The sequence below is a fragment of the Prunus avium genome, chromosome 3 (assembly GCF_965620075.1).
Source record: "Prunus avium chromosome 3, drPruAviu1.hap1.1, whole genome shotgun sequence".
NCBI classification, from domain to species: domain Eukaryota; kingdom Viridiplantae; phylum Streptophyta; class Magnoliopsida; order Rosales; family Rosaceae; genus Prunus; species Prunus avium.
The window spans coordinates 33,728,046-33,750,124 of record NC_142286.1 but is presented as its reverse complement, the minus strand read 5'-3'; the positions used below and the strand labels follow the sequence as shown (position 1 = coordinate 33,750,124).

Genomic DNA, 22,079 nt, shown 5'->3' with positions numbered 1-22,079 from the left:
AATTTACAGCCTTTGAAATCTGAGAGAGACAGAGAGATAATCAAAATTATAATTTAGGGCTCGTTTGTGAATGTTTTTGTACGGAACACTTTTGTTTATAAGTATTTTTTTTAGAAACGCTTTTATTGGAAGACCGTAAGTTGTTTCAAGCACTTGGAAATGGTGCTTCTCTAAAAAGCGCTTTTGATTGTCAAGAATGGCGTTCAGCCCTTTCAAAAGTACTTTCAAACATGCCTTTATTATGTCGTAAAGATGTAATTAACCATGAAATGGAAGTAGAAATCTTAATCTTACTGCAGATTAATTGCAGAGGAAATGAGATGTGGGGTTGTGGAGGTGGGTGTGGTCCACAGAGTGTAAGTGATCCAACTGGCTACGCATAAGGCATCCCACCAGCCTTTTGATGTACTGTTACTATATGTGCGCGTGTAAAATTTGCACTTATTTATTAGTTGAACAAATTATTACGTAGTTGAAAAAATTAGCCTAACATGATGGATATCAAGTCAATGGAAAAAAATGCAGCAAATGCTTACCCCACACACCAACTCAGAAGTCTAAGATGAATGTGTGTTTTTCCTTTTTGTGGGTTAAAAAAGTGTATTTGTCATCTGGAAATCAAAGTTATATAGCAAATAACTCAATAATTAAGTATGAAAAAGTTGTATGGTTTATGTGGCTGTTTGTGAAGATCATATTTGGGTTGACGTCAAATGAAAATGTGATTCAAGCTTTATGCGTCACGCGCACACGCACGACTGATGCTAGCATTTCTCGTTGAAACATTATAAGTTAGTAATAACTTACAAAATGTACGTAAATGACATAATGTGACATTAATCACTACATTATTGTTTGACAACTTGGTTTTTCGATAAGATTCGTAGTAGATAATAATCATTTTGTTTTGTTGAATTAATGACGATGGAAGTGGAATTATTCTACTCTTAATTATAATAATAGCACAGAAGAAACTTCATCTCCAAGTAAGAAATTAGAGGACACATTTGCTTATCTGCTTGCTGTGCAAGGAGACAGAATGCTCTAATCTGGTCAATGGGGGGATAGAAATTCTAGTTTATTTCAAAAGTAGCCGCTACACTTGACCAAGGCCACAAAACTTTACATTTTGTACGGTGATGACAACAAGTTTTATCACTCTCCTTAAATTTTGTTCTCTTTCATTCTTTGGCTTTTCTCACATATTTAAATCAAGATGATTGGTTCAATATCCTTTTTTCCCCTTAAATTAATTTGACTCCAATACCATATAATACTATAATACAATACATGATTTTTTTCTTCAGAGAATCTCGACGGTAGGAGGGAATGTTATATTTTTATGTTCTACGTGCTACAGAATTTCTATCGCTCAAAAAATTTATAAAGGAGCTACTGAAATGCAAATATACATGCCACACAAAATGAAATTTGGCAAAGAAGATTGATTTTTTTACGAAGTTCATAACTTTCCTTTTTGGTCAAACGTATCTCACACTGCCAAAACATTTATTCTCAAACTCAAATTCAAATTTGTTATCAAACTCAAATAACAATGGAGATTCATGACTTGTAGACTTAACTTTGATCCTCATGCAAACAAAATATAAATTTAAAAAAATGACTTCATACTTGATTGATAAGGCACAAACCAAACTATATATACAGAATTGTACTAAGCTGACATAGATAGATACTAAGCTGAGAAATCTAGTCACTGCTCAGCCACATAGCAACAATCTGACACTTTTTCAATTAGCTTTATCTTATACAGGGAATAAGAAGAAATGAGCTTTCTCGCGGGAAGACTAGCCGGGAAAGAGGCAGCATATTTTTTCCAGGAATCCAAACAGGCTGTGGGCCGTCTTGCATCCCAGAAAACCCCAACCCAGAAGAAGCTCCCATCGCCGCCTTCTGAAGCTTCCTCGGCTACTGAGCAGGAAGCCCAAGCTGACGTGCTTCCCGAGGTGCTGAGGCACTCTTTGCCCTCCAAGATTTTCCACCAACCCTCTGCAATGACGTCGTCCCTGGACACAGGCTCCAAATGGGTTCTTCAATCTGATCCCAAGGGTGGCTATTTTGTCTCTGCTGAGGCTCTCAACCCTCTAAGGGCTTATCTTTCACTGCCGCAGGTCACTTTTGGCCCCAAAAGGTCAGTTCTTTTTCGTTATCTTCTCCTTTTGTCTTCTTAATTGTTCAATTTTGAGTTTGGTTGGTTGCTAGAAAATGCGAACTGAGAAATTGAAGATTCTAGGACTCTTTTGGTGGAATTGGCTTTGTGGGTAATGCTCAAAATTGTTCAATATTTTGTGAATTTGCAAAATTTTGAAGCTTTATGATGAATATTCATGTGGAAATTGAATACCAAGTAGTGTCTGGAAGGAATGCATATGAAGGAGCTAATCAGTACATATATAGGGAGTTGAAATCAAGATGAATTTGCTTTGGTGCATACCGTGCATTGCTCTAGCTTTTATAATGTATCACATTGCTGAATGCAGGTGGCAACTGCCCGAATCAGAGAGCTCGGTGTCAGCCTCAACGGCTAATGAACTGCGCCGAGACAGGCACACCACCCCCATTAATCCGGAAAAGTTGAAGGCTGCAACTGAAGGGCTTACACAAAGTAGGTCCAATATTCTCTTTTATTCATATCGTAATGCCTGAACTAGATGTCTATGTTAACATGATCACTAATAAAACAGGGTTGATTGAAAGAAGGTCAAGAAGGTCTCTTGCTGAAGAAAATATCTTATTTCCGATATATCATTATACTACTTGTGGAAGCAAAATATCTACGGATACTAGGTCAAATAATTAAGCCAATCAATTTGGGAATTATTTGGCCTAATTGGGAGTTATTTGATTTAATTGGCAATTATTCGATTCTTACCCTAATTAGGGATTTGATTTAAATCAAATCTCTAATTACGTCAATCTCTCCAAATTGGGGAAGAATGATTCCCTTCCATCTGTGGAATTATTCTTCTGAAACTATAGCCTCCGAGGCTCCTATAAATACATGGCTACACCAAGACTTGAGGTAATTCAAAACCTACGTCTAAACTTCTGTCTGAAACTCTATAGAAATTCCATCTCACAAACCCCGCCATAACTCTCTCTCTCTCACAAGGCTCCGACCACCACACACGGCTCCGGCCACCCAGTTCACACCATACATACATCTTCGTACCCTTTAGTTAACTATTGTTTTCCTACAAACACTCGAACTAACTTAGGCATCGAAGGGCCTTTGGCCAACATCCCCGGATGTGGTCCTCTTATTCCAATTTGTTTTGCAGGGAGAAAGAGACGGCGAAGGGGAAGACGGAATCTTAGACGAGGATTTTCGCCCCATGAGAATATTCGTCTAAGATTCCGTCTTCCCCTTCGTCGTCTCTTTCTCCCTGCAAAACAAATCGGAATAAGAGAACCACACCCGGGGTGTTGGCCAAAGGCCCTCCGATGCCTAAGTTAGTTTGAGTGTTTGTGGGAAAACAATAGCTAACTAAAGGATACGGAGATGTATGTATGGTGTGAACCGGGTGGCCGGAGCCGTGTGTGGTGGTCGGAGCCTTGTGAGAGAGAGAGAGTTATGGCGGCTAGGGTTTGTGAGATGGAATTTCTATAGAGTTTCAGACAGAAGTTTAGACGTAGGTTTTGAATTACCTCAAGCCTTGGTGTAGCCATGTATTTATAGGAGTCTCGAAGGCTATGGTTTTGGAAGAATAATTCCACAGATGGAAAGGAATTATTCTTCCCCAATTTGGAGAGATTGACATAATTAGGGATTTGATTTAAATCAAATCCCTAATTAGGGTAAGAATCGAATAATTGCCCAGATAATATCTGGGAAACTTGTTGTTTTTGACATTGTGTTTGTATCCCTGCGTTTCAGTTCTTGTCTCGGTACCCTGAAAGACAATTCCCATATTTTCCTAATTCTGAAAAAATCAGGAGATTTGCTTGTTTTCTGTGAACAAAGTCCTAATGTGCAGTGTCTTCTGCTTCTCTGTAGTTGGAAAGGCATTCGCAGTTGCAACAGCAGTAGTATTTGGTGGTGCGACTTTGCTATTTGGAATGGCTGTCTCAAAATTACAGTTACATAATGTAAGTACAGATATGTTAAGTCTTGTTCCCCCTAATTTTCCAATTACTGTGTGGTATCCTTATTCTGTGATATGATGATGAAAGTTACAAAGACAGTCTTACTATGTGGTGACAATTTAACCTTAACTTGGAATTTGTATTAACAGAGTGAAGATATCCGAACAAAAGGGAGAGACCTTGTCGAGCCAAATTTAGAGATGATTCAGGAGCAACTGGCTCCCTTGAGAGCGTGGGTATGTCTTAAGTATTGAATGGGATTGCCTTCTCTTTCCTGCATGGATTTTCATTTGCACACGAACTAACTTACAGCTGCTAAATCCAGGCTGAAAAAACGTCGAGGAAATGGCGCTTGGAAAGGGAAGAAAATATACAAGAGAAGCCTATTATTAAGGCACTTTCTAAAATGTTGGGTGCAAAGACATCCAATTGACATTATCATTACTTATTTTTTGGGTTATAATCTTTGTAAATAGTTCTCAGTGGCATTGTGAATGGCCGTGGCTACGAAGTTTGGAGGGTGGCTGGACTGGCGGGGAAAGGAAAAATGATAGGAATAGTGCTGTATGAATAAAAGATGCCTTTCCTTGAGGGCATGATGTTGTATAAGTTATACTAGTTTGCCTGTATATACTTGTTTTGGGAAGACTCAACTCTTGAGAAGCCTTTTTTTTTTTTTTTACTTGGATTGTAATATTAAAAACCACTCTCCAGTACACAAGAATATGAATGTTTATTCAAAGAAACTGTAATTTGATGTGAATATAAGCATGGTTCCAATTACATTGTCTCAGTCCCCTGATGTTTCTTTTTCCTTTTAACATTCCTTTTTCTATTATCTTCTCCGTTCAACACCCATTGGTCCTGGCCAGTGAGCCGTCCCAAATTGAACTTTTATGAGGGAAGCCAGGTACCTATCCAAACGCAGCTGCTCCCTGTTTCCAGTACCTCATGACTTATAATCTAAGCCAGCGCCATATTTCCAAGCCTCAAGACGTCGCTTCCACTCATACTTCTCCTTGGATGGAAGTGTGCTTAAGAAAGGCCTTGAGAAATATGCAAACAGTGACAGTGAGATATATATTACATTATGTTAACATATTGACCATGATCGTCAAAAATTATTTACCTTACTACAGGATCAGCAAAAGATGAGAGAAACGTATAGTATCCCAGCATGAAAAAATGTCCAGACCAGTCAAGAAGCACAGGAATTCCAACCTGAAACACAACAAAAAATTTAACACTTTGTTGGTCTGAAAATTAGACCCGATGGATAAATTACAGAAAAATGAAAAAAAAAAAAAAAAAAGGATTCTTAACTCTTTTCTTTTTTTTGTCAGAACAGGAATTATTAACTCAGTGATTACCTGCTTGAATATTGATGGAATAATTTGAGGTTTAGTTAACATGACAAGGCCTAATGTCTTAGCAAGAGGTCCAAACTGCACAACATCCTGTCACAATACATGCTTCTATAGTTAAAAATTTGAAACCAAGCCTGCCATTACAGACATAAAGTTCAGCCAATTGATCAACTCATATCAAATCAAATGAACAAATAATAAAACAAGAAAATTACCTGAAGAAATGGTCTTAGCACTGGATCGCCGAGCCTCTGAAGAAAACATATTAATTTATAGGGAAACATGTAAAGGAGGTATATGCATGGGAAGCAAAATCAACAAAAACAGAAAGAAAAATAAATAGTCCTACCTGCATACTTCGGAAATTCGCATAAAGAAGCTCATTAATAAAATCTGGTGACACATTAGACTGTTGCTTTGCTGACATTGCTCTTTGAAACAACCATGAAGCACTTAAGTTGGGCTGCGCTACATAGATTTCAAATCTCAATTCAAATTCAGATATTCATGAAGAAAAAAAGAGACAAAAAGCCAGGGTTACCCTTTGGCCAGGGATCAGAAAGTCACCAACCATGTAAGGATTCAGCAGGGACAAGCTGTATGAATCAAGAAGATTGTCGCTCATTGCTTCATATATTCCTTTTCACCCATGCAAAAAGATAGATCCTGCTAAGTTTCATCCTCGTACTAACATTTGCACAGGTTATCAATGTTTGGACACAAACTAAAGAGAGTTCATCGTATTTTTCTTCCTCAATGTTAAGATAAGAGTTCCATCTGTGCTTTGGAGTCATTAAGTACATACCGGTTGACAGTCTCTTGAGGTGCCTAGTCAAGCTTCCGAAACCACCAAATGAAACAGGTGATTGTATTCCACTAGCATCACCAAACTGCAGAGAATTATTTTATCACACTTCATCTTTTTGGTATTCTACCATAATTTAGAGGTGGCTTTGTAAGTGTATAATTTATAACACCTGTAGAACACGATTAAAAGCTGCCGGCAGCGGGCTGTCAAGTTCACCATTCCCAGTTAAGAATTGAAAGGTGTCAGATAGAAAGAAAATAACTATCCACTGTATTTAACTTGCAGAAGGTATGAGAATATTTTGCATTCATGGAATAGTGATGACAGTCTTTTCTGTGATCAGATTTTGGATTGTGTTACAAGTTAAATTACAGATTTACCAGCTTCTTATCAAGTCAAATTTCAATTAGCATACCCTCTCCTCAATGGCTCACATTTGATAACCTAACATACTTTTAGCAACAAAAATAGACTCTCATTGCAGTTCAAGCAATACTTGCATCATTACCTGTCACAATATGTAGGGAAAATGCCATATAGAACCCTCTGTATCTCCAAGTCATCAAGAGAGACCCCCTGCATATTGGGCATTTGTGAATGGTTAAGAGTTGAGCTATAAGGCAAAATCAAAGTAACATCCGAACATTTATCAACTGGAACTTTTACTAACCTGATATTCTGGCATCAGTTTCCAATACTCTTCTAACAATTCTTCCAATTTCGGAGATTGGGGTTGAGGAGCAAGATAAGTGAACATATAAGTTGTACGATCTGCAGGACCTGAACCAGCTGGAAATGCCTGTGAAATGTTCAGAAAAAGGTTGATTCTGTAAAATTAAAAAAGGAAAAAAAAAAAAAATTCTCATTTTGACGTTACCAGCAAACTACAAAATCCAAGTTACCTCCCAAAACAATTGAGCTTCTGAGGCCCCGACCTTCTTTACCAATGAACTAGTATATATAACATCACCTGTAGAGTTATCCTTAAATCCACGAGCACAGGATCCAACAACAAGGCAAACACCATCTGGTTTCCTTCCGGATCTTATCTGTCAATTGAACCAACACTGAGTGTAAATTTCAGGCCCGATGGGGTTATGCATTAATTTGCTACCTAAGTTCAACAATGATCAATAGACACAAGATTGAATTTGTGAGTTTACTCTTTAACATCTTCAAATTCTAAGGATTAGTTGCTCACTTAAAAAATGCAAGCAACACACACAAACACACACAATACTGTAAGCCAAAATGTGTACTCATACAGCAACCAATTATGCAGAAAATAAAAAAAAACCACCTGTTTTACAATGGGAGAGAAATTCCCCATTGCATCAATGACGAGGCGAGATGACAAAATGTTTCCCTCATTGAGTTGTAAGACCTAATGAAAAGTGCGAGGAATTCATGTTAGTCAAATGATATAAAATTGTTTTATGTGGCTATACTATTGTCAAAATACATTCATCTCTCAAACAATAGTACAAAATTTTGTGACAATTCTTATATTTTCTAACATGCTAACTAGCATAAGTCAGATAGTCTTTTAAGAACCATAATTGGACTTTATTTTAAAAGACATCTTTTTCAAGCATACAAACATAATATTACAGGAATCCTTAGTTGTACAACTCATAAAAAGGCACAAGAATGAACTGCTTAGAAATTGTTAGAAACTCACAGCCGCATCTTCATAAATGGAAATGCTGGACACACTGTTGCCTTCAAATATGACTCCACCCAGTGAAATGAAACGATTCTTCACAACCTCTATAAGCTTTGCTGGTCTGTGGTTATACAAATGTGTGATTCAGGGTAAACAATTAGAGTTGCAATGAAATTACAATAGCCAAACAATTACAGTTGCAAACCATCATTCGTTTCCTGTCATTACTGATGAATCATGATCCTATCAGGCTATCAGTCCCTCTACTAGTTGGGGAGAGGAAAAGGTAAACCAGAAGATTTGTTTTCTGATAACAAAATAAATGCAACCAATAAGAAGAAAAGATAACTCACGAAACACCAAGATTAAGAATGTCTTCAACCCAGATATCACCCTTGCCCTCAAAGCCGCATCTGTTCTGTGCAGTTCATGACATGTCAAAAGAAATGGTTGAAGTAGGTAGCTTGCTAGTATTTTGCATGACTATGCAACTAAAATAGAAACTTCTGTGCATGAAAATTCCTTTGCAGCAAAATACCATGTTTGGTATTACAAGCAAATTGAGCTGTGAATATGTGGTTTATTATGCATTTATGAAAATTTGTTGGGTTAAATAACTTCTAGCATACTAATTACAAAAATAAGCACTTTTTATAATACGTAGGGAAGAGGCCCCTTTAAGTGAAAAAGATAAATTCACCTAATTATTAAAATGAACTTATTTGATCTTTAAAACTATTACAAATGTACTGTAGTCAAAGAACTTACAGGATTGAATTTAGCTGCAGTGACTAGTTCAATGTCATCTTCTACCAGAACTCCGATTTCTACAAGTTCCAAGAGCTCTTTCCTTGAGATATTCCATTCTTGTTCCCTCTGATCATTGATGATCAAACTATCATAGGCACAATTACTAGAAAAATTCTATAATTAAACAATTCTTACTCTAAAAGAAACTTCACAGAGCAGTTTCTTACCCCCTTGAGCACATTTCTCTCAACAATGCCTACCCGAAGACCTTTTGCACACAAGGCTGTAGCTATGAAGACTCCCAGAGTTCCACCACAAATTAACACATCAAATGTATCTACTGCTTTGTCAGCCAGATCAGAATTGCCAAAAAAACCAGGAACACTCGAAACCACTTTCTTTGGTTCCTCCACAACTACAAAGAGACATGTCAAAATAACCAAACTTTTCAAGAACTTTTCATACATTAATCACAATCCCATTACAGATAATCAATGAAATAGTGTGCACAGCACCTGTTTGAGCAGAACAAATACTAGACCAAAGTTGGTCTAACCTCTTCAAGGCACTATATGAGTATGCCCCACCAGCACCACCAACTTCCCCACTCACTGATAAACTCTCCATTATCCTCTGCAAAAAAGTATTAACTTAAAACACTCATTAACTCAGTTGACATATACAATGATGCAATTCAACCCTTCAGAAACAAGAAGAAGATGAAGAATATATGAACAACAAAGAAATGAAATGTGGGAAATTAAAGAAAAGGGTACCTGGGTTCTTGAGGGAGGGGCCTGTGTTTGCAAGCAGAGGCATCTGCCAGCTCTTGCTCTTCTCTGAGACAGTGGGCTCTGCTTTGGGCCCTGAAACAACCCATTAATGAGTTGAACGTGAAGCAACGCCATCACTTGTAAAATTATGAATACAAAGTGATTCTCACTTCTTCATACATACGTCTTAACATTCTCACATTGTTTCTCAGCCCCAAATCTATCCGTTCCCCAGGACTGGACACGTTAACAAATAACGACCAAAACTCACTTTATTTTCCTTTTTCCAAAAATAAATAAAATAAAATAGAAAGGTAACTGAATATCCGGTTCCCGGTAAAAAGTTAACTGCGGCTGAGAAAAATAGGTCACGGGTGCGTGATGTAATCAAAGCCCTTGTAAGTTGTAAACAATTGGTATTGGATAAACCTTGGACAAGGGGGTTTTAGTTTCAGAGCTGCCGCTGCTCAGTCTCACTCTTCTCCTCTCAACTTGAAGGTTCCGTTTAACAGGTAAACACCCACAACTTTCTTCTTCCCAAATTTTGTTTCTTAGGTTCTCCTTGGTTTCTGGGATTATCTTTTCCTGTTCATTTGTGGTGGGAAGGAATTGAAAATCATGAATTGAAATATCTATAAATGCTCTGTCTTGGGTTCCAGGAAATGGAGAACCTTTGACCCAATAAAACCCAGATAATCTTGCTTGTTCTCTTGGCTGGAGGATTTTCTTTTCCTGGTTGTCTCATAGTTGTGGAGGAAAAATCATTCTTAGAATCTAAGTTATATATTTGTCTGAAATGTAGGATTAGGGTTTCAGGGGATTAGTCCAAATATCTGTTCTCCTAATGTTTTCAAAATTTGGTGATTGAAAAATGTAAATGATGTAATGAACTGTCTGGATGTGGAAGGAGCTCTTGGAACTTTTGCACTTAGTAAGCTGCAACAGGACCATTTTCTATAAATATGATGTGGAAGAATAGCATTTTTTGTTTATTTGTACCGACTTTGCATTTGGGATTTGGCTACCCAGAGTGAATATCTTAAATTCAGAGATCATGATGTTGGTTTTGCTCTTGTGGTGATGAATTATGCAATGCCTCATTGTTTTCAATTCCTAGCAGGCAATCAAGGCAGAATAACACATTGTTATAAACATGGCAAGTGTGATCATGGCCCCAACCTTCAGCTCAATCTCAGTCAACAGAACCGGCGGAGATTGCAGTAAGTGGAGTAGTACTAACAGACAACGTCGTGGTATGAAATTAAAGGCAATGCGGATAGAGAAACCTCTGGAGGAATTGTACCAAGTGAGAGTGGAACGAAAGGTGTCACCGGAGAGACTAGCAGAGCTTGGAGTTTCAAGATGGTCAATGTGGAAGACTGGCAAGTGCAAGCTACCATGGGACTGGCAGGTGGACCAATTGGTTTACATCGAGGAAGGAGAGGTGAGAGTTGTGCCTGAAGGAAGCAAGCAATATATGCGATTTGTTGCTGGAGATCTTGTTCGTTACCCTAAGTGGTTGGAGGCTGACCTCTTCTTCAATGGTCCATACCAAGAGCGTTACAGATTCCGAGCCTATGGAGATGATTAATAGACTTTGAGTATGTATTTCGACAGTGACATGTATGCTCTTTTAGCTTGTTTGCCTGTTATGAGCTTTACCATGTCAAATGCTAGGGTGAACACTAGTTTGTCAAATCCTAGCCTACATGCCCAACTTTCAAGTATTCACCTGTATCGTATATGAGTTCTAATTCGTATATACTGCAAAATGAATTGGCTTCTGCATCAAGTTCATAACAAGCTTAAACAAGATTTTGGCAAGACCTATCTTCTGGAAATTCCTGATGCTCAAAGCAATTAGTCATGTGCTGGAAATCCATGAACAACGGTGTTGACCAAATTTATTCTATAAAAAGACCCTTGCCGTAGAACTATACTGCTGCCTTTTGGCACCTAAGCTATTTGTCTTGTTCAAGAGGCATATGGAGACTAGCCAAGGACAGGGTTTGGTCGCAAATCTCCTCCATACCCCTTGAAGAGAAGGGTAATAGAAGAGTAAATACTTACGACTAGAAAGCATAAATCACAGCAACAAAGATCCGATTTGGAATAGTTTTTTATTAAACAACAAAATCTACCATTTCTGGCTTGATACATTATGAAGATCCAAAATAAGTATCAAGGCTGCGGCTCCAGGAACACAGTCCATTAGCCTGGACAGTTGATCAAGCCTAAGGATTACAACATATACCCCAGAGAGATAATACATTGCTTGGGTTGAAACAGATCCAGAAAAATGTAGTTAAACTTTCGCACCATTATACAACAAATATTATCAGGAGTAATAATAATCATTCATCCTATAATAACGAATCCTTTATATTACACACATCTCAGTACAAAAGGAAGCGTGACCCGGGAGAAATTGCAAAATCCACAACAACCCCCCACCTCCGCGTTTATCAGCATACAGAGTTACAACAAGCCGGAGAGAAATGAGGCTGGGTCCTACCCACTTTTGTCCAATTACGGCTGATTTGGGTAAACTGTATCTGCAAATTGCACGGGGTCTCAACTCAACTACCTGAAGTAGCCCGTGGTTTTGGGTTAGTAGCAATGGCAACGGAGGAGGCAAATCTTGAAACAAGCACGGCCTCATTGCCCAAAGCCTTGGAGGCAGCCACATCTTCTAAACGCTTCCAGGTTGATTCACGTTTGTCCTGTGTTTCTTTCTCTTTAGATTCATCTTCTTGGAAACTGAGCAAGCACTCATCAAAGAGTTCTTGGTCGATATCTGAGAATATCTTTTTCACATTCAATGTCAAACTCTGCACAGCTTGGTTCCAATGACTCTGTGTGTTTTTTTCCAAAGCTGGAAAGATTATCGGCAGAATCACTTGGCGATTCTGTGTAATCAAAGTTCTTATGTGATCGTTGTTCCACAAAAACAAGGCACGCTCAGCTACCTGCCAGTAGAAAAGAAGTTAAGACATCTCATTACGTAAAACTAAAATAATAATCCAAAACTCAGATCATAGTTATAAAACCGTACTTCGACCAAATAACAAGAGTTATAAAACCATACATACACACTATCTTGCACCGAAAAACCATCTTTTCAGTTACGAAACGCTCAAGAGCATTGCATCTGAGTAAGAAAGGGTGCTTAAGTCAGAAATTCCCACATGAGGAACATTGAATCTGCATATCATGCTTACCTCTGAAAAGCAGAAATGCTTATCACCATCTGCCTCCCAAATTGTACACTAGCAAAACTCACCAACTAATGACACCTATAAGACTATCTTCATATAAACTGGCCTTAAGTGCAAATGCATCTTGGACAACTATTACATCAACACATCAACCCAGATTCCAATGAACCACAATCTTGAAGTATCCCAACAGATCTGATCAAGGGAATATTTTCACTCAACCAAGCAGCACAGATAAATATGCAAAGAAGCATCTTGTGAATAAGGAGACAAAAGCTTAATTTCACATTAAAAAAAGTGGAATATTTACAGATTTGTTAGAGACAAAAATCCCAATAAAACATTAAAAGCCTCAAGCTTTAACACATCCAATACATCTCACAAAACCAACTGGGTGTCAAGTTGAAAAGGCAACAATCTAGAAAACTCATCATTATGGAAAATCATTCACTGGAAGAAAGATAATGAAAATTGATAACTATTAGAAATATTAATAAATTATTGAAACATCGTGTCCATGTGCATCCACAGATAACACATGGTTGAAACAAGAAAGCCAGTAAAAGATAAATATATCGTTTGAATAGTACCTGAAAATGTGAGCTGTTGAGGCAGTGACCAATTTGACGGAATAGAGGGACCATACAGCGCTGAAATTCTGATGCCTGGGTAGCTTCCAGAACTTCTTCTAGTTCACCAAGGAACATAACTTCCTTCGAACTATTAGTTATGGGCCAATACTTCAGCAGTCCTCGAATCACGGTATCAGCCAGCTTGGCATCTTTCTCCACAAACTGACTGATGCAATATGAAAGTTGCTGATGGTACATAGATACACACTTGGGCTTATGAAGGGGAATCAAGGCACGGACAAGGAACAGCTTGTGCTCTTCCTTCAAAGGCAACGCGAAACCATTGATTATGCTGCCTAAAATTTCAAGCAATTCTGCAATCCCATTGTGCTTTTCAGTCTCAAAAATGAACCAAAAGAAGATATGGTTGATGGCCTTCCTAATGAATGGTCGATGCACCATGAACTTCCCATAAATGCGGTGGAGGATTGTCTTTAAGTATTCTCTCTCTCTTTGGTCCTCAGAGTCAAACAAATCAAGTAGTCTCAACACAAACGAATGGTCAATGTATCTTTTAGCAAGCTTGGCATCCGTCTCTGGCGAAGCCACAAATCTCAATAGAAATTCATACACAATCTGAAGATGAGGCCAAGCTGGTTCCATCATTTGGTCCTCTTCGTCTTGGTCATACATTTCAGGAAGCTTGTTATCAGGATTAGAAGATGAAAATGTACGAAACAAATTGGCTGCCACCATCTTTGTAATCTCCTGCATTGCCACCTCATTGAACTTTGAAGTTACGGATGAAATGTAATCAACAAGTTCAAGTAAAGTTTGCCGCTTGATGTCCTTCTCCTTGAGATTCTTCGAGGGATCATTAAAATCAAACACAACACAGCACATATTCAATTTCTTAATAAAATGATTCTGCCTTTCTGAACTGGGAACATCCCTGAAACTCGGCAAAGCCTCGTAGGCTCCAGAAGACAACAAAGGACCCAATTGGGCAGCAATGGGAGCTGATTTCTTCGAGTGGTTGGATTTAGTCGAGCTCGATGAGTGTGGGGCAAGAGTTCCATTGCTCGAGCGTGAAGCGCCTGAACCCAAGTTTGAAGATTTTGATGAAGACGAAGTAGATTTTGAGCTGTGAAATGAATTGGGCCCATTCCCATTGGCCCCTCCGTCATTATACGCATCGTTTTGCGATGATTTTGAGGGTTTCCGAGGTATTTTACCCAATATCTGTTTGATCATATCTACAAAAACCTTGACCCCAAACTCTTTCTAGCTCGGAAACTAATTCAAATCATTGGCATTCTCAAAATCAAATAATACAAGTCATACGAGGTGACAATTTATCAACAGAAATGAAAACCCTATCAGATGAACATGCCCTAGATGATTCTTCTGAGCACAAAATTCTCATAACTTTTGACAAAGAATTTAAATTGAATAACAAACAGCGGGTTCCGAAGAAATTGAAGATATACACAAGAGAAATTGACTTACATTGACTACATGAGCAAAGGGATCCGAGAAAGTGCGAGAAAGAAAACGAGAGAAAATGAGAGGTAAGAACTAGAAAAAGCCTGAACTGGAAGTCTGGAACTCGGGTCTTCAACTGATAAACCCTAATTAAATCTAATTGCGCACTTAATTTGAAGAGAGAGAGGCAAAAGCCTAAAGCAAAAAAGAATCAAAATTTGAATTAATTAAACAAAAAAGCGAAATGTCTGTTATAAATACAGGAGTATACCCTCTACATGTCTGTGCAATCTAAAAGCTCTTTGTAAAAGACTGTAACTTTGCTTTTATCGTTGTTTCGATTCGATGGAGAAAACGAAAATGGAAGGGAAACAAGGGAAATGGGAATGGGTGGCTCATTGTGTTGCCATTTACACAAACACCCTTTAAACAGTGTTGTCTTTGTTCATCTTTATTTATCTCTACAAAATAAATTTTGGATTTAAAAAAAAAAATTCTTCTTGTTAATAAAAATGAAAAAACATTGACAATAATGTTAAAGACATACAGTCCTCCAGTCTATTTGGATGAAAAATAAAATTAAGGATTTAGATATAAAAAGTTTTATATTATGCATATGTGAATTAGGTCAGTTGGTTAGGACAGTGAGTCCGCCCCCTTTGCACCTAAGTTCGAGTCTCACTCCCGGTTGCACCCAAGTTCAAGTGTCCCTACTCATAGATAAGATTAATTTAGAGTACTTTACAATGTCGCTTATATAAAAAAATGTTTTATATTATTAATTTTTTCTTCTTCTTTTTTTTTTCGGTCTGAATTATTAATTTTTTCATTATACTTTGAAATTCACATATAAATTTAATTTAATTATATAAAGATGATCCTTCTTTAAAGAAAATGGGTAACCACCCCATTCATTTTAGGCTTAATTTGTGGTAGAGAAGGGCTTGTTGGGGGAGGGAATGAGACGCACAGATACATTGATAAAAAAAAAAGGTAAAGACTCATATATAGATATACACAAAACATGTATAGAAAGAAATAGGATTAGGTCAATGCACTCAATGGTAGAAGTTGTCACGAGTATAACTGTAAAAGGTGAATTGCTTTCTTAATGATAGAAGCTGCAAACGTGCACAAGTTTGCACCAAAGGAAGATTGTATGGCATGGAGTTGGGGAACCTCTGCCACAGATTTTACACCCACTTATCAATTTTATGTTGAATAAAATGGAATTTACCTTCGTCCTCTCAATTATTTTTCCTTTGTAAGGATGCAATTTAGGCCTAAGGCTATAAGGAAGGTTGGGAATAAGATTTTAAAAATTTTAATGTTATCAATTTATTCTCTCTTTCACATGCCACATCATTATTTATTTATTTTTAATACAAATAATAGTCTCAACTTATAGAGAAGAGGGGTTTCTCTCACACACACACACAACTAAAATACCATGGGAATTCGAATGTGAGACCACTTGTCTGTAACTCAAAGCCTGTTTTCTTTTTCAAATAAATATGTGGAGATCCATTGGAAATGCAAAAGAACAAGTTAGGTCTAACAAATTAGTACAGTCAAAAGGGCCACTACAAAGTTGGCACCCGGGACCACTCTGAAACATATTTAAAACCAAACACATCCTATAATGAAGAGATGTACAACGAACAAAATTTTAGAATAAATAGAAATGTAAATTAAATAGTCTGGCTGGCCAAGATAGAAGATCCAATCATCAACTTGGAATATAGTAGAGCCATCCATAGCATTAGATCAAGATGCCCTCTTAGACATCTCATCTGTTTTCTGAGAACAGTCAATACTTGGGGTCCAATATCAGCAAATCAAACCACATAACCACAGAGAGAGAGAGATGTAGAAAGAGTCAGCAATACACAAATGATGTGAACATGTACCATGGTAGCATGGCTTAATTAAAATGACCATAAAGCTTTGTACTAAGAGCAAGATGTGACTCAACAAGAATCCAGGACATGATTCTTCAAAATCTGAGACATGCACAAATAACATACAACACCGGTTAACCATCATACAGTCAACAAAACCTGCTGTTATGATAATGACAATTCAAGATGATCTTCCGACAGGTGGTACGGTTGCACATTCACAGGTCTGTGTTGGTAGTAGATCTTGGGGGGAAATGGCATGAAAATTGGCTGGACCTCAAGCAGGCTGATAGAATAGAACACAGTTCCACCAGCCCGTAAGATCAACCCAGTGGCAAATGATGTGTTTAAAAAGACAAAGGCGGGAGCAAACCCATCAGTTAAGCCAAATGGGTGTTCTAGTTAATCCTGAAACTGCACCCGCCATGCCTCGGGTCGCACACACAGAACCCTATTCCAAAGCTGCATCTCTGGATCTTGATCCACAGATGCAGCTCTATCAAGAGCTGCTAAAGAACCCCTGCTTCCCCTACTTTTTCTCATCCCCAAAAACAGAAAGACAATGAAACAAGGGGGAAAAAGGGCTAAAAAAAACTAAATCAGTTGCCATTGCATGCATACTAAGTAATGCCAGCAATAAACACATCACAACAAATCCAAGGTTCCTCCTACATCTTTGATTTGGTGTGTTCTCATGTGTTCTGTGCTTAAATATGATTTTAATGTCTTGCAAGGACAACACAGATCTCAAAGTCATTGCCTAGGTCTAGCACACATACAAACATTGATAAAACTAAAAAAATCCTTTGGATTGTGCAAGCACAGTATCTTCTCTGCACTGTACATTTCCACAACACACAACACTGGAGCTAATGCCAAAGAAGTTGGATACCTCCTCGCTAAGCATCACAATCAATAGGTCATCTCTTCCTGCGCTTTGGCTCCACCTAAAATAAAATTTAAAACATAACACCGTCATGGTTAATCAGCCATGATCCTTCATTGAAGCAAGGAAACCTATAGAAAATTACATCAGAATCAGTCAAAACGTAATGCTCTGGTTAAGACTTCACAGAACAATATTGTGCAGTTTTAACAGCATTACCTAAAATTAATTCCAATAACCAGCACGATATCATCATGACTATAAATAGGACCTCTCTTTCTCTCAAAATTTTAATTTTTCTTTATCCACTATTATTCCATAGATTAGTCATAAAGTCATCCAACAAAGTCGAGCAAGGAAGTCCAAGTATTTTAGGTAAAGACAACATCTCCAACATCCACACAGGTAGAACTCAAGGTTCTGTAAACTAATTTCCAAATGAGCTTGCTTAGAAGATTGATGGTAACTCCTTTCCTAGCTTACAAAAGAGGTAGAAGCCTCATTTTTCCAATTTTAAATTGGCATCAATTGAGGAATAAACACCGACTACGAATTTAAGTCATTAAAATTCTCTATAATTCATCTTCTTCTTTTTTTTGGAAAAAAAAATTTCAATTGATTATGGCCAGTGATGCAACCTTCAAGCTTAAGAGGTGGGGCAAGGGTTATTCTATATCAAGAACGTCTTGGAATCATATGAACAAAACACACAGAATTCTCACCTTAGCCTCAACAGATGGTGATACTGGGAATGTATTCAAGGATCTTTTGGCATCATCATCAGATGAGCAGTCAGAACACAAAAAGTGCTCCAACTTTTTTGCATCTTCAATGGTCATACCCATACAAGAGGGATGAAACCTGCAAAATATGCACGCAAAAAAGGAAGCATATCTGTTATTACCATTTATACAAATCTTTAATTGTTAGTTTCAAATGAAATCACCAACAAATAATTATGTTGCCAAGGCAAAGGCATTGCCACAGTAAAAAAAAAACACCATTACATAGATTGTGAACATTAATGAGACTGTCAAAAAGAAATTATTCCACTATTTTCAAGAGTTTTAACAGCAACCAACCACTATTTTGTTCACAATTTGGTCCATCTGATCCTATATTAATTAAGCAATATGATGGGCTTTGACAAAAGTAACATAAGTAAAGCTTAACATAGAAAAAGAAAATCATAAAGCACCAATTCAAATTTCCAATCCAATTTCTCTTGATATTGATATTTTTATCAATATTTCCATAAAGAGTTCCCTAATTTCAAACCTTCAATATATCCACTACAATCAGTATTTAAAACCTTTCCTTACATCAAGCTCTCAAGAACCCGCCAAACAATCATCAAACTTAATAAACCAAAAGAAGACTGTGTGCAAGAGACGCACACTATATTAAGAAAACATTTATAGTCTTAAATTCTGCAAATTGATGGTTAGAGATTATTGGAAATGAAGGTAGAAAAGGAAATCAGATGAGCCCCCACTCACAATACAGCTCACTATTGTTCGTAAAGGAAAAAAGAGAAATAACTAACTTCCAAGTGTTGAGTGCTACTGAGAATGAACCAGTGCATAGGTTCTGAAACCCAAATATGGTCAATAAGACCTGAATATTTGCTGTTAATTAAATGTCGTCGTGAAACATTCCACATGTTTCACCAACTCCAATAAGATAAATGTGAAGCTCAATGTGTTTGCCATCAAGAGGATCTGAAATTTGGACAAACATCTTATCTCATAATCTGCAAAACCTCAGTAGCAAATGAATTTAACAATCATCACCTTCTACAAATGGAATCATATGGCACTAGCAGTCACAATTTCCATTTTCTATTCTACACGCTGCTAATTATGAAAGCTTATAAAACGATAATTGCCAAAGAACTCGATGATTAATGGAAAAAAGTGCATACAAACTTTGAAATGGATGAATAATACCAAGCATAAAAGAAACGAATGGTGTGCATTTACCAGTCCTTGCATCCCTCACACTGCACCATAAGGTCATCCGGATTGTATGGCATCTCACATTTACAATACCTTCAACACAAAAAGCAAAGTAACATAATTTCAAAATCCAACATCACCAATCAAATATACATGTGTGTTTTTCTGTGAGCAGGAAAATAGCCAACCAAAGCCAAAAGAACACATTGCTTACACAGCCACGCGGTCTGGGGTGAACCCTCCAGTGGAAGCCTTGTACTCAAACCTACAGAAGTAATCCTCGGCTCCCACATTCTCAAGCTTAGTGTAGTTCTTGAAGGAGTGCACCGTACACTTCCCTTCTATAGTGTGTGCACTCTGCACATCATAGTGGTCTGATAGAAACAGCTCCTTGGCTCCATGGAACTGTCTTCGCCCTCCGATGGACTCCTCAGGTCGATAATACCATCGAACCCGAACCTTCACGTTGTTGCGGTGGTCCGCTTCGATCTTCTCCACGCGTGCCACATATGGAGGCTTATCGGAGTCCGATGGTCGCATTAACACACAATCACCAGCTATGGCAAGCACAAATTCAATCGAAAATCAATGCCACGCATAGCAGAGAAACATGAACTGTATAAAATGTTAAACAAAATCGATTCTTCAGCACCAAAAAATTGAAAAAACTAAGATTAGTTATGGGTTTTCAGAGCTTAAAATTGAAATTTTGAATCTGGGTTTTACAGAAAACTTGTCTATATATGTAAAGATCGAAATTTTGGGTTTCTCAGAGCTAGATTTAATAAATATCAGACAATCTTGGGTTTTCAGAAGCTAAAACTGGAATCTAAATTCTGGGTTTTTTAGATAGAGAGAGATGTACTTCGAACGACTTTGGTGGTGCCCTTGATGGTGTATGAGTCCAGGTCCTTTTTTCCAGGTTTGGTCTTGGCCATGAATGTTGTGCAGCTCGAAGTTTTGCGATTTCAGAAAGGCAGACAGAGACAGAGACCAATAAGCTGATTTTAGGGAAAATGTGAGCCAAATGAGGCGAGATTGTTGTATAAAGTAAGGAGTTTAACTTAGGGTTTTGTCGATTAGATTGAGGGCTTTAGATGGTAAGGGTTTAATGAAGTAAAAAGGAAACCCTAGACGTGGAAGGTTTAAACAAACTGGGAAAGAGCGGAAGAGAAGAGTGCTCGGAGAGAGCGATAGAGAGAGAGAGCTTTTCCTTGGGCGGATGCGACTTGCGAGGATGAACACAATGTATGTCATATCATCATGTATCATCACCACCATCATCAACATCATCATCCATTCTTGCATACATTCATGCGCAATTATAATACTAAAACAAATGTGTTTCTTTGCTTTTCTTTTCTTTTTCTCTTTTGAGTCTATTCTTTTTTTCTCTTTTATATTTATTTTGTAAATTCATTTCTTTATTAAGAAAATATGTGGAATTTAAACTTTGGAGCTCTTTCAACATTCAGTTGGAAATTGATTACATATTTACTGGTTTCTTATTTTGTATTTAGGTAACTCTCTAGTTTCATTATTTAATGTGACATATATAGTACTCATGCACTCTTCTCTTCCTAGTTAAAGCATACCTTGACAAAAAAAAAAAAAGTTAAAGCATACCAATTTAATAAATTCAAAACTAGAATTCAAAGTTTAATGCTTAAGACTTAAGTAGAAAGCTACTTCTTACTTACAACTGTTATCATGAGTTGTATACATACAAGGTTACCAATCTATGACTTTTGACCAAACAGGTGATAATATTTTATTAGATCAATTAAAAATGTACATAGAAAGTCATCTCGATTAGCAATACAACAAACATGGGTAAAGCTTCCTAGTGACCAGAGTCACCTCTAGGGCTGAAATGATATGGAGAAAAAAATCGCAAAGAACTTGTTTAAAAACCCTTATCTATCATCTAAGTTGTCCTCTATCAAATCAGTTACATTGAGGATAAAACCTAGCCACTAACTGGCATAACTCTCTTAGGGAAACTAGACCACCTAGCAAATTCAATAATTTTCTGGGAATTACAAGAGAAAACCAAACAACTCATAGGGTTTTTGGAATTTAAACTACACCAAATATAAGAAACCAAACAACACTGACTAAAGGAGCAGCAACACTTTTCTCTATAAAATGATGCACAATCAAAGCCATCCATATCCATAACAGTGACAACCATATTTGCAATAGGAGAGAAGAGCGTCATGGTATGCCAAGGCACGGGAGAATACCAAAAATCCGACGGGGAATAAATTCCTAGATCAGAAGCTTTTGGTTCTAACTCTCCTCCACACTCTGTCACATGCCTTGGTGTGAAAATCGATGGGATTATAGCCAGCTACAACCAAGTCTGAAAAAATAAAAAATAAAATAAATAAAATAAATCAAAAGGAGCAAAAGGAAAGCAGGGGCAAGGAGGAAGGGAGGGGAGATGGGAAGCCACCAACCCCAAAGGGGGTGGCAGCCTTGGGGTCGGTGGCTCCGAGGGTTTCTTCGCTTGTCGCTTGTCGACTCCGAGGGAAAGTTATTATTTTGTTATCTATGACTTAGACTTTATAAACCTAAGTAACGAA

At 37.5% G+C, this 22,079-nt stretch overlaps 5 protein-coding genes across 9 annotated transcripts; 2 read left to right on the top strand and 3 right to left on the bottom strand.

Annotated features, from left to right (window-relative positions):
- The first annotated feature begins 1,618 nt into the window (after positions 1 to 1,618).
- On the top strand, positions 1,619 to 4,890 carry LOC110771450 (coiled-coil protein). Its single transcript, XM_021975754.2, has 5 exons — positions 1,619 to 2,152; positions 2,502 to 2,626; positions 4,019 to 4,110; positions 4,257 to 4,343; positions 4,433 to 4,890. The coding sequence occupies exons 1-5, from the start codon at positions 1,788 to 1,790 to the stop codon at positions 4,538 to 4,540; spliced, it is 777 nt and encodes a 258-aa protein (XP_021831446.1). The 5' UTR covers positions 1,619 to 1,787; the 3' UTR covers positions 4,541 to 4,890.
- LOC110771448 (Lycopene beta/epsilon cyclase protein) lies at positions 4,822 to 9,717 on the bottom strand. Of its 3 annotated transcripts, XM_021975745.2 has the most exons (18): positions 9,475 to 9,717; positions 9,214 to 9,331; positions 8,926 to 9,113; positions 8,717 to 8,824; positions 8,302 to 8,366; positions 7,964 to 8,069; positions 7,583 to 7,666; positions 7,185 to 7,331; positions 6,953 to 7,081; positions 6,791 to 6,858; positions 6,452 to 6,485; positions 6,280 to 6,364; positions 6,046 to 6,113; positions 5,824 to 5,937; positions 5,690 to 5,725; positions 5,478 to 5,564; positions 5,237 to 5,328; positions 4,822 to 5,153 (listed from the first exon to the last, which is right to left on the bottom strand). In XM_021975745.2, exons 1-18 carry the CDS (start codon positions 9,604 to 9,606, stop codon positions 5,057 to 5,059), a joined length of 1,758 nt encoding a protein of 585 aa, XP_021831437.1. In that variant the 5' UTR covers positions 9,607 to 9,717; the 3' UTR covers positions 4,822 to 5,056. The 3 variants fall into 3 exon arrangements, 2 of the variants coding, with proteins under 2 accessions (XP_021831437.1, XP_021831438.1); XM_021975746.2 differs by lacking the exon at positions 5,690 to 5,725; XR_002528888.2 differs by lacking the exon at positions 4,822 to 5,153 and having other exon boundaries at positions 5,478 to 5,608.
- Positions 9,718 to 9,846: 129 nt separating this feature from the next.
- Positions 9,847 to 11,263, top strand: LOC110771451 (uncharacterized). The gene is made up of 2 exons (XM_021975755.2): positions 9,847 to 9,983; positions 10,592 to 11,263. Exon 2 carries the CDS (start codon positions 10,625 to 10,627, stop codon positions 11,060 to 11,062), a length of 438 nt encoding a protein of 145 aa, XP_021831447.1. The 5' UTR covers positions 9,847 to 9,983; positions 10,592 to 10,624; the 3' UTR covers positions 11,063 to 11,263.
- Positions 11,264 to 11,577: 314 nt separating this feature from the next.
- On the bottom strand, positions 11,578 to 15,139 carry LOC110771449 (serine/threonine protein phosphatase 2A 59 kDa regulatory subunit B' gamma isoform). The gene is made up of 2 exons (XM_021975752.2): positions 13,280 to 15,139; positions 11,578 to 12,440 (listed from the first exon to the last, which is right to left on the bottom strand). The coding sequence occupies exons 1-2, from the start codon at positions 14,513 to 14,515 to the stop codon at positions 12,051 to 12,053; spliced, it is 1,626 nt and encodes a 541-aa protein (XP_021831444.1). The 5' UTR covers positions 14,516 to 15,139; the 3' UTR covers positions 11,578 to 12,050.
- Positions 15,140 to 17,232: 2,093 nt separating this feature from the next.
- LOC110771440 (chromatin remodeling protein EBS) lies at positions 17,233 to 20,806 on the bottom strand. 3 transcript variants are annotated; one of them, XM_021975737.2, is made up of 5 exons: positions 20,357 to 20,806; positions 19,706 to 20,106; positions 19,516 to 19,584; positions 18,256 to 18,394; positions 17,233 to 17,594 (listed from the first exon to the last, which is right to left on the bottom strand). In XM_021975737.2, exons 2-5 carry the CDS (start codon positions 20,029 to 20,031, stop codon positions 17,568 to 17,570), a joined length of 561 nt encoding a protein of 186 aa, XP_021831429.1. In that variant the 5' UTR covers positions 20,032 to 20,106; positions 20,357 to 20,806; the 3' UTR covers positions 17,233 to 17,567. The 3 variants fall into 3 exon arrangements, with proteins under 3 accessions (XP_021831429.1, XP_088107230.1, XP_021831427.1); XM_088251104.1 differs by having other exon boundaries at positions 17,233 to 17,664; positions 19,706 to 20,048; positions 20,357 to 20,804; XM_021975735.2 differs by having other exon boundaries at positions 19,706 to 20,048; positions 20,357 to 20,800.
- Between the last annotated feature and the right edge of the window lie 1,273 nt (positions 20,807 to 22,079).